General features: G+C 38.5%; 1 protein-coding gene and 1 long non-coding RNA gene across 2 annotated transcripts in view; both read right to left on the bottom strand.

Annotated features, from left to right (window-relative positions):
• Positions 1–234: 234 nt before the first annotated feature.
• LOC124286000 (cytoplasmic dynein 1 light intermediate chain 2-like) overlaps positions 235–12,373 on the bottom strand; it is a 31,142-nt gene continuing 19,003 nt past the window's right edge. Inside the window, 2 exon segments of the mRNA XM_046722318.1 lie at positions 235–6,748; positions 9,621–9,750. Of these exon segments, the coding sequence (XP_046578274.1) occupies positions 6,648–6,748; positions 9,621–9,750 (231 nt within the window). The 3' untranslated portion in view covers positions 235–6,647.
• Positions 11,466–12,372, bottom strand: LOC124286001. The gene is made up of 2 exons (XR_006900926.1): positions 11,714–12,372; positions 11,466–11,532 (listed from the first exon to the last, which is right to left on the bottom strand). It is a non-coding gene; the product is annotated as an uncharacterized LOC124286001 (long non-coding RNA).

The raw sequence follows: 12,373 nt of genomic DNA, 5'->3' as shown, positions 1-12,373 counted from the left end.
CTCAATTATTTACAGACTCGCTATATAACTGGAATACTGCGGAGTGCTGCCTTTAACAACAAACCAACCAATCATTTGTTGGTTTGGTGTTTAATGTGGCACTCAGAAATAATCCAACTATACAATATGGTGACGGTCTGTAATAATCAAATGAGACCAGACAATCCAGTGATAAACATCATGAGCATCTATCTACGCAATTGGGATGCCACGCAACACAACAAACGAGTCAGGTGTGCGATGATAAGTTTTATTTCAAGTAAACAGAAGATTTCCCTATCCCATTGGAACTACAGTCCTACGCAGAACTCTGAGAGCCAGAATTTGCCGGGAAGGTTCATGTACAGAAGCAGTATCACAAATATTATACACAGCATGGTAGAAAGGGTATGTCGAGTACTAGCAATCAAACCAGAACTTGAACAAGATATCCTTGTCTAGCTATTGTGATTACAAAACAAAACATCACTGCATGGTCTATCTCTATTCACTGATCAAACCCAGCCTCGCAGCTTCACGTTAACCCTGCTGTGCAGTTGTATATATGTGAAACCCAGCTTTGAAGCTACACATGTGAAACCAGCCTTGCGGCTGCATGTGTAAAACCAGTCTTGCATCTGCATGTTTGAAACCAGTCTTGCATCTGCATGTGTGAAACCAGCCTTGCAGCTGCATGTGTGAAACCAGTCTTGCAGCTGCATGTGTGACCCTGTTTCACAGCAATGTAATGTGAATTCAGTTTGCTTGTTAGGGTAACAATGACTCACACCAATACTTGCCATTAGCAAAGTGATGTCTTATCTAACAAGATACAGTTAACTGGAGGAACAACATATACCTCATACTTACATATTATCAGGTGATTCTTATTTGTGAACTTTGGATTACTTGACCTGATTTTGGATATTTAATGGCCACTTTGCTAGTTCTCGTCATCGATCATTCAGAAAATAGAGCAAGCACATACATGAGAGTTGTTTCACTGCTATTAATCAGTATAGCGTCTGATGATATATATCATAATAAAATCACAGTATATACTTGTACTAAATGCAGCTGGGAAGGAATACCTGGAGCCAAGTGACGTAAAGACCATCGACCAGATTGTTTCACAGAGGCGTTACAGTTTGGGGGAAGCAGCTGTAGTCCTGTACCCTACACGTCCAACCATGATAATGAAGGTTCAGGAAACGGATTAAATAAAATCCAAACATTGGGATCTTTTTAATCACTTACATAGCAAGACAATTTAAGGAATATACATATATAAAAAACTCAAAGTAAACAGTTTTGCCCATGTAAATCCAAAATTGTCTGAGTTAATTATGTTAATCGAAGTATTGAATGAAGCACACTGCAGATCAAGAGATTTCCATAGTCCACCTGTGATAGTAACAGCTCTTGTTAACACCCAGTGATGGCTTCTATTAGATACAGCAAGGCAGTCTTAAAAATTCCATTATTAAAAATCTTAAATACGAAAACATTTTCTACTGAAAAGGCACAACTTGACTATTGTTTGAGTTATTTACAGAATTTCTACAGATCAGTAGTCAAAAAATATTCTTATTTCATTGCATACTTACAGATTGTTGAAATTCCAAATAATGTTGGTTGAATCACCTTCTTATACACCTGGCCATATCACTGCTGAATAATTAGTTATACACCTGACAACAGCATGACAAGGGATAATTAAACACTCCCTTAATTGGCAGATGGGCATACAAGGTTTGACTATAATTGTACCTGAATTAAATTCCATACAGAATACATAATTGATATAAGCCCACTAATGTAGAGAATAAATTACCATACCACTACAGATACTACACCAAGTATACTGTACATTATAAAAACTCCTACAGCGAGCACTCTCAATTCTTGGCAGTTCTACAGTAACATAGGCCACACTTTCATATTGATTGGGTTTACTAATTCAACTGACTAGAGCTAAAATGTTCAATCACAAAATAGAACAAAAATATTTCACATTATTTATCAGCCTTACCACTCTATCAGTGACAAATAGGAAGAGAGGATTCGATCACAAAATCACAGTAGTGAGTGGGTATGGTTTTATGACGCTTTTAGGAATATTGTGGCAGCATCATGGCAGGGGACCCAAGAAATTGAGCCACTATGAGCCAGATATTGTAATTGTTTGGGGAATTGAACCAGGGTCTTAGGCGTGATGAGCGAATGCTTTAACCACTGGGCTACACCCCTGCGCACCCAAATGAAAGTAGCTAACAACTTGTTGAATAATAAATGCAATACATTTAGTTGCCTCTGCAACTTCTTGTACAGAGAATGAAACTTCTAGAATAAAATACAATTGAATTACTGTAAAAATACTAAACATTCAAAGAATATCACCATTTATTTCCCTACAAAACTGACAACTTCATGTCAAATCAATGAAAAACTAATCAATAGCAGCACTAATTTATACCCCCTCCCAAAATCAGCTTAAGTCATTTAGTCAGTTTAAAATCTGTAACCCGCATAACATGAAAGTGTCCCACAGTGTTGATTACAGACTTGAGCGACAGGATAATTATTTATGAAAAAACCCTCAGAATCATGTCTATTGAGTGCCATCATCTTTCGGGTGTTCAGCACATATCAAAAGCAACATAATATTACTTTCACACACTGATTCCAAGGTTTTAATTTTACCAGAAAATCAGATGTGAGATATGAACTTGCTGGAAACTCTAAGGATGTAGTATTCTGTGACGCCATCTCGGTTGGTTACCATGGAAACAAGCACCGTAAATTTATCTGTGGTCAGAGTTATCGCGATCTTGCATACTAAATATAAAGCCAACAAAAAACAGGAACATAACAAAGTCGTAAACGCATCTCAGGACTTACAAAATACACATTGCACATGATGCCATCTATCTGGCTGACCCCGGGGTTAAGGTTATAGGTCAGGGTCTATAGGTCATTGTTATTAGGCCCTGGGGGCAATGAAACCCTCTCAACCCAGGACAAAACGTATCTGTTGAACTTCATGACAAGATTTTCCCAGGAGTACACAGCGAGGAGACAATGTTTGCCTGCATAAACAATCTCAGCTGATGGAAGCAAAATCTTAGCGATAACGTGCAGGAATCAGAGCAAATATTCCAATTAATTTAAGGTTATGACAAAAATACATATGTACAATAATTCCAAACATATGTTCATGCTTCACTCAACATTGCACGTATAATCCACACAATCTCACTGTTTCAAGCCAACACTTGATGATTAGACCAGACCAGACAACTACAGTAGTTATAATAATCATATATTTATTTAAAATCCACCAATCAAGATGTAGTGTCCTGAGCATATTCAGCTGGGAATATGGCACATATTCACCATAATAAGGGCCTTGGGCTCTTGGAAAATTGACAAAGTAGGCAGCTTATTAAACGATATACAAGGAGTTGATTTTGTTTCCTGAAATTAAGCAGTGTAAGCCTACATGAATGAAACTCAAATATCTGAAACATACACAAGCAAATACAGATTTGCATGTACATGGTTGGCATCATAAAGATTAATTAAATTTTGTCACAAAAATTGTCTTCTTGTAGCACGGTGCTTAATATGGCGAATATGGCAGCATAAAACCATTAAATTACTTTTCTGACATTTCATGAAGCAAAACTTTACAGGAATTATGTAAGTAACATGATGTTTGATCTTATTCCATCAACTTTTGATATTGGAAACAGCTGGTGGAAAAATGGCAAGAAATAAGAGACTGAAAATGAACCTCCAACCATAGCACTTTCATATTGAATATAAAATCCATAACTTATGTCAGAACTGCTCTGACATGCTTTAACTGGTATAATTAATATTACCACTAAGTCTCAAAGGTTAACCAATAAAAGGCAGTATTTGTAAACAAGCGAGGCAAAATATAGATAGTTGTCACATCTGTATGTACATGTATTATATTTGTTCAAATTCCAAACAAGGAACACCTATGAAGAGACTGTACAGAACTCAAACAAAACAACACTTTCAAGGTGGTTCGGGAAACAAGGAGAGACCCATTTACAGTCAATACACATGCATCTCTGTAATTGACCCTTAAATGTTGATTTGCTTGTTCAGAATCTTTAACAAATCTGCCACACAAGTAAAAGTTGACCTTGCCATCGAAAAATCTAAACTCAACTGAAATTATTCCCCACACCTAATTCATGATAAATGAACAAAATATCAGGAATACAATAACATCTAAAGAGCAAGGTCAACTTAACAAACGAAACCCTTCACAGAAAACTGAAGGTCCCTTGTTCCTCCCTTGACCTTCAACTAAGGGAGACCAGCAGGAGACGACACTCCTCAAGCACAAATATTTCCACTGGTTTCAGTCTCTCAGTATCAATGCCTACAAAGAAGGGAGGTAACTCGTATTATGCTCTCCCCTTGAACCTGACTAGATCACATTATTTGGATATTGTTTGGCAGGCCGACAGTCACAATCATCTTTTGTATAATGCATGGTTTGCTCTTCTGATCGTATTCTTAACAGGACGTTTCACACATTGATTATTTCTTCAGATGTCGTACTGTAAATATATGTGACAGAACTACCTGGGAGCATGTGCAGCAGTGTACAACGCAGATCAACGTTTACCATCTCAACACACATTTACACTGACAAGGAAACGATTAGGTGGGTCTGGAGGTGAAGATAGGGTGTGAAGAGAAGGGTGGGGTTGGTCGTGAAGGAAGCGCTGGGCATCTAGTTAAGAAGAAGGTGTCTCTGGTTGTCATGAACAGGAGTAGAATCGAACAAGTCTGCTGTTCAGTTTGCCCATTTTGTTTACATAAAATAGCTAGATTTGGGAAGAAAAACAAGTATTCCCATGTGTAAATTCACAAAACCCGGCCAAATGTTCAAGTGGTTGTGTCTAACCTGTAAATATATCAGTGAACGTTTAATTATATTTTCACATTCCTATCACCTGGAGGCTGATGCTTTCTTATATTATAATAAGCAGAAGTCCAAAGGAAACTGTTGTTAATAGAGAGAAAGCTTGCAGACTGGAGCTATGAATATATTCAGGTAATATACAACATAGAAGAATGTTTCATTGTCTTCCAATTACGTTTATAAAATGGTGAATGAACGGGTTGAGATGATCTCGGGCATCTGTCAAGATGGGTCATTAAGAAGTTATATATTCAATACAAAAAATGTAACTGAAGAATTAAGTAGAATTATTCTGGAAATAGATGAAAGGGAGGTGATTCAACTGTAAGATTGACTCATGGAATTCAACCCACTGCATCACCAATTCAATGTCAAATTAATCAGTTTAGGGTAAAACAGGTTTTCATACAGAAATACTTGCAGTGAAAGCATAGATGTATAACCTGGGTTCAACTGCCTTCGTTATCACAGCTTTTGCAAACCTAGGCTGGTGGCAGTAATATTGACCTCTGCCATCATGATATCTTGGATGATAACTAGGAATTCCGAGGCAAAGTGGAAGCGTGAGAGTGTGTGGAGCACAGAAGGCAGGGCGACAAGCTGAGAACAGTGGGGAGGACAGAGTGAGGGCAAGGCCTTACCACATGCAGTAGCAGGATATGTTAGTAGTTATTCATGAAAGCCAATAATTTTCTGCAATAGGTTACACAACTGACACATGGATTGATACTTCTTAAGTTATCCTGGCCCAAGTGAAAATATGACAGAAAATGTCATTAGTAATTAGAATTGGAAAAACTCTGACACAGGATCAACAGCAGCTTTGTCAGTCTGCCTGGAGCATATATATATCTTCAGGACATGACAGGGTAGGTCGGTCTGGTGTTATGGGACATTGAAATATGCAAATTATATGAGCTGTACCCATTGAGAGGAAGGTTACCATAGTTTCTCGTAAGGCATGGTTAAATGAATTGTCATGGATGCATCCTTTCTAATTTGTAAACTGGAGAATAAATAAGTCTATACAAAACAACACTGGCATTATACACATAATGACAAACATGTGAACCACAGTCTTCGTAACTTTACACGGTGTAACAACTTAACAATAAACCGAGCTACCGAGAAGATGCATAACCTTGACTTATTGTAGAAATTTCTGGAATAGCTTCCTTCCCCATCAGAATAGTTTCATACTGAGTATTAGCACTAGGGGTGTTAAGATGGTCTCCAGGTCAGGGTGTGAGAGGGTAATACATGATTTGTAGCACAATAACTTAAATAAGACGTAACAAAGGATTATCTATCTATACATACACGGCAGCATCCATCTTCTATGTACAGTCAATCATTGCAATGTTATTCAGTAAACAGGACTTACTTCAAGTATCATGGTATCTTTGTAATCTTCAATCATTAATGTCAAGGAAATATTTTTTTTGTACACAAATAATAATACATTCATTTAACAAAAGACTGAGACAAACTTAGGTTCCATGGTATATTTGCTTTGCCCATAAATAACAAAGATCTGTGTGGTCCGTGGCGACGCTGTTTGTCGGGCGTCCGCAGCAGTTATGAGAGAAGCCGATATTGCAGCAACTGGGCAGAGAATGAGAGACACAGATTGACAACACAAACCATCTACTTTGCCCGGTCATGGTGGAACCAAATATAGTCAGTCTGTCAACGATCAGGATCCCGAGGCACTTGTGTCATTTGAATTGGTCTCCGCTGGCTTTTTTCCCCTCGTCATCCGCTCCAACTCTGCCGCAGCGTCACGCGAAACTTTATCTGTGAAGATTGACAGTTCACATGAAGGTATAGTAAGCTGCAACTTTAAAAACCTTGGAAATTTATAATCATCCTTGGGTTGGCATTTTTCATATGATGAAACAACATGTCAGCTTGATGATAGAGGCCCAGGTGAAGTTAAGCTTGTTTTAACCTCTTTTATGAGCATTGCTGATAAACCAAATGTGACGAATGCGAAATACGACAAATAAACAGAGATGACAAACAGGCAGCTTAACCCTGGTCCCAACATCAACCAGATGTACTGAAGCTCACATTTATTATACACATTAAAAAACACACAACCAGAGGATCACTAAAAGTAAATGATTACATATAGATGATATAAATGATTACATATAGATGATATAAATGATTACATATAGATGATATGAATGATAAGACAAAATCAGATTTGAAGAATGACTGCCACAGGTGGGTTTTGGTGTCATAGCCCTGATTTCATAACACACCAAAAACACACCGACCATGCAATTTCTCTGTTAAGGTGGGAGAGGGGATGGGATGTGTGATTCTTTATTAAGACACTTTAGTAAAAGGTTGGCAAATAGCTCTTAGAAACAGATGCAATTTCTCTGTTAAGGTGGGATCTCGAGGGAATGGGATGTGTGATTCTTGATTAAGACACTTTATGCGTTTCTCAATAAAAGGTTGGCAAAGTCCGGACTACTGAATCAAGCTCTTCCTAAGAAACAGATGGGTTCTGATTCATTCAATGAACTTTCTGGATGACACAGGTGGGTAAGTGTTTGGATAGATCCTGCGGTTGAGGTGGGGGCTGTAATCATCACTTTTAGGGCACAATCACTGTGACACTCACAAAACAGCTCACTGTCATCCACGGTCAATCAAAGTGTAAATGTACAGTATCTTCAGTCGGAGCTTTTATGTCTAACTATAGTTATTTAAGAGGATATTACATGAGAAGCAATTTACTGCCCATGTCATACTATATAGTTTGGTAACAAGATATGAGTGCCTAACTGTTGAGGATATATCCCATGTCATACTATGTTTACGATATGAGTGCTTAACTGTTGGTATATCTCGAGCGAGAGCGAGGGATATACCGATATTTAGGCATGAGTGTGATATTATATGATATAGGCACTCATATAATATTCTAGGCATGAGTGTGATATTATATGATATAGGCACTCATATAATATTCTTTTTATTACCGAAGTCGTAAAACTGAGGAAAATAAACCCAATTCTACTTTCAAACATAGGCTGGCTACCCGCCGTCGCCGCATAGAAGAAATGTGAGGTCATAGCACTGTTAATGTCGTCACATCACGTCACCATGACAAAGTGATATTTTCCCCTAGGGCATCGTATGAAAAATATGAACCCTGATATCTTCGCTATCGTAGGTAATATTAAAGAATATTTGACCAATCTCGAGGCCATGACCCACTGTTCATCAAGTCATCTGAAAAGTTCAGTCCTGACCCACACACCCATCTCATTTGTTGGTTATTGGCACCTTGACAGTACACCACCAACATACTCTGTTGATTGCCATAGACGCCTAGTCCTTCCTCTTCTTTATCACTCACTATCTCTGTATTTCAGTTATCATCTGTCATTTTTAAATATCCCCTACGTCTTTTGGACACATGAGTACAAATGACACATGAACTTGCTATTTTAACTGAACATTTTAGTTCAGTGCTAGAGATGGAGAGATGGATATAGAGATGGATGGATGGATGGAAAGATGGAAGTCAGATGATTGGATGATGCTGACTCAGGACACAAGTCCACTTTAATAAGATCAAGGTGAGTCAGAAATGTAATGCAAGTCATGCAATCAAGGGATGTCATTGTCCATAGTGATAATAAATAGTGATCAATAAACATCTAATGCAGACACTAAATCATGTAATTTTTTGATTAAAATTGATATTTTATACTTATTCTGACTCATGCTTAATTGCTTGGAGAGAGTGAAGAGCGTGTTGGGTCATGTGACGGATTTCCCGCCAAAATATCTAAGGGAGGTAACACAGGGTGAGTGATTTTACGTCCGCTTTTTTTAAGGGAGCTTCAAAAGGGGATTCAAGTGTTCCACTATCATTCACAAGAAGGAGACAAGCAATTAAGCATGAGTCAGGATAAGGAAAAAATAATACAAATTTTCGAATATAAATACTAAATTAATCAGTCAGTGCCACAGGAACATTATACAATGACAACGGTTAAGACAGACAAGAGACAAAGAACATTCCAAATAGAAGAGAAGACGTATAACGTTTCAGCATAGTTCATATTTAGCAATTAATTAACTGCAGTTCTAGAAATGTAATTTTCATGAATTCATATTCAGAAAAACTGGCATAATATTAATCTCTTGTGGTACTTGATGCACTAATGCCAATATGCTTACTAGGAATGAGAAGGTATAAACCCAAATATATCCTATGTTATATTGAAAATTCTATATTAAACTGTATATTTATATACTTATCCTATCTCACGCTATGCACCTCTCCTTTTCTTGCTTACCGTGAGATAGGATAAGTTTAAAAATATACTCTTATTGCATATCAATATTCAGAATGATACATGACATACAGGTATGATGGATTAAGGAGAAAAGTGATTTCTTCAATATGATGGTCATGTCATGAACCACATCTCAATCCAGGTCTACATTTTGGAACATATTCCTGCATGATGAGGAATGGCTGCACATACTGTACCAACGTGGTTGTCTTTAGAAAGGTTTTTGCCATTTATCAGACTTGTTCATCATGTAGCATTCTGAATACTGATTTCTGTTTCCAGACACAGGAAACTGATGGGTGTGGAGTGGAGTTGGTAAGAGAGACAGAACAATGTGTTACCTGAGATTGGAGGCGTACCTGTTCCCGTGCCAGCACCACCGGGCTGGCCGGTCTTCTTGTTGAGTAAACTGTTGAAAAAGTTGGCCAGCATGCCCTCGCTGGTAGCTCCGGCCGGTGCCTTGCCCTCCCCCTTCAACAATAGACAAGGACCAATAAAGCAACAGAGGCCATCTTGTGTCGGCTCCACACAGTTTAGACAGATGCTTACTGTGAAGCTCTGTATAATCTTGTTACCAACTGGCGTGAAGACAACAATGTCATTTATCAATAAGATTTGTTTCTCGTATGGACACAATTGATAGTTAATGTTCAATAAGAAATTCTCTATAACAATTGTTACAGACTGTTGTGAGAACAGTGTTATACATAAAAATGAAAGCAGTGCTGTTTTGGCAAGAATACTACAACCTCCACGTAAGTATGTCTGGACCAGGAAAACATCCATTGGCCAGTCAGTGCACAATAACACAGGACAGTCAAGTCAAACCCTGTATCTACCCAACCCTGACTAATCAGCTCTGACGACAGAGGACACCCTCTTAGTGATAGTAAGTGACTTAGTGTTTACGCCACACTCTGCAATATTGCAGCTATATGGTGGCCGTCTGTAAATAATCGAGTCTGGACCAGACAATCCAGTGATCAACAGCATGAGCATCAATCTACACAACTGGGATACAATGACAAGTGTCAACCAAGTCAGCATGTCTGACCACCCGATCCCAGTCGCCTCTTACGACAAGCATGGGTTACTGAAGATCGATTCCAACCCGGATCTTCACGGGTCGGACACTCTGTTAAGGCACTTATGTCATGATAAGGCACATAAATATATACCTCAATATACATCAACAAGATTTATTCAATATGCTTGTTTTAAAACTGGGCCAGTAGTGTTGGTAGCATTGATAATGTTTATGTGTAATAAGGGTTACTACCTTGTTTTGAGGCAAACATTATCGAAGGATGTCTGGGACTTTTGTTTGTAAAAATAGCTAGCAGTACTACCAATACAGCAATTGTACAACCTCTGCTTTATGATACAAAGATAACAGTAATCTCCCCTAGTGAACAGCAGTCAGTGCCATGATGAACAAACTGGCAGGAATCCCTGTAACACTTGTGTGGCCTTCACAGTTTGGTACCACATTCATGAGTGGTCTCCCTTTGCTAGGTATTCTTACTCACCAGGGCCTAGATTTTCGAAGCTCTCTTAGCGTTAAGATAGTCGTAACTTAATGTTAATGTATGGCATGTACGACTATCTTAGCGCTAAGAGAGCTTCGAAAATCTAGGCCCAGGAATGTATGTGCACCACATGCTTAGCATCAGAATTGTATAATTCACCTATCCCAGAATACCAAGCAGGGATCGCCATTACATAGATATGCTAACCTATCGCAGATTACACCATACTCAGCTATGCAAGATAGAGTTGATGTATGATTTGACCAGGAAGCTAAGCAGTATGTACAGAAACAGTAAGAACAGAATGGATGGATGTGTAAACCCTATCTGATTAAAATCAGGCTATTTACTACCATATGATACCTCCCTATATGAAGATCTGAGGCTATCCCTTGAGAGGATGGCATCTGGTGAACTTTCTGATCAGCAAATCAGCTTTGAGGTTTCCAATTTTTCGGTACAAGAGGGCAAAATATTCAGACAAAGGTACTGAAAAACTGACAAAGCTTAGGAACTTTCAGCACAAAAGCATTGCTTTTATAATGAGTGCGGATATGTCATACATGCCAATATAACACAACAGGGTGTACTATCAGTGCTATTCATGGTATATATGCCTTCAGTACTGTCTTTCTGCTGTTAAGATCAAGATTTTTAAACCAAGATAAGTATTCAAAATCAAGAACAGGAGTGAACTCATTGGAGAAATGTGACCTCGGAATGACTAGTGAGTGAGTGAGTATGGTTTTACGCCGCTTTTTAGCAATATTCCAGCAATATCACGGCGGGGGACACCAGAAATGGGCTTCACACATTGTACCCATGTGGGGAATCGAACCCGGGTCTTCGGCCTGACGAGCGAACGCTTTAACCACTAGGCTACCCCACAGCCCCCTCTGAATGACTAAGATCCCTTCATCCTTCATTTTGATTGGGAGTTTGTTCACCCAACGAGACCTTCAAAAGATGATTTATCCGATTTTAACACTGAGAGGTATCATATCAGAGTAAACAATCTTATTTTAAATGAGGTAGGTGCAACCAATTGCATGGAGAAGATTGAGTCCCTTTGTGTAACATCGGTGTCAGCAATTCTCAAGTCATATCATAACCAACCAAGTAGACCAGTAGATCCATAGTACGAGCAACAACCCATGCAAATGGAGTGAGATGAAACATCATGACCATTCAATCCCCTTAGTTGGCCCTTACAAAAAGAACAGGCATCGTGGGGAAGACGAGGACGTAACAGTATGCACAATAAGGAGGCATTACAGAACATTATTACATTCAAAGAGTTTTCAATAAGTTTTAGAAAAGCAAGTTCATTTCAAGTTAGAGATACTGTATTGATATTTAGTATGTGTATATTATAAAGTACCAGTGGTAAAGAGTGTGTGTTTCTGACATAGATGATGTATGGCGATGGTGGAGTGACAGGAACGATCCAAGTTTGACAACAAAACAAGGTGAAGCCAATGAGAGAAAAGATACAACAGGTATACTTAATGAAGCAACCAAACTGAGCCATCAAGTCACCAACACAGCAGCAGTTGTAGTATATA

This window comes from Haliotis rubra, unplaced genomic scaffold (genome assembly GCF_003918875.1).
Source record: "Haliotis rubra isolate DU_JTF1 unplaced genomic scaffold, ASM391887v1 Scf372, whole genome shotgun sequence".
Classification (NCBI taxonomy): domain Eukaryota; kingdom Metazoa; phylum Mollusca; class Gastropoda; order Lepetellida; family Haliotidae; genus Haliotis; species Haliotis rubra.
This window is presented reverse-complemented; position numbering and strand designations above follow the sequence as displayed.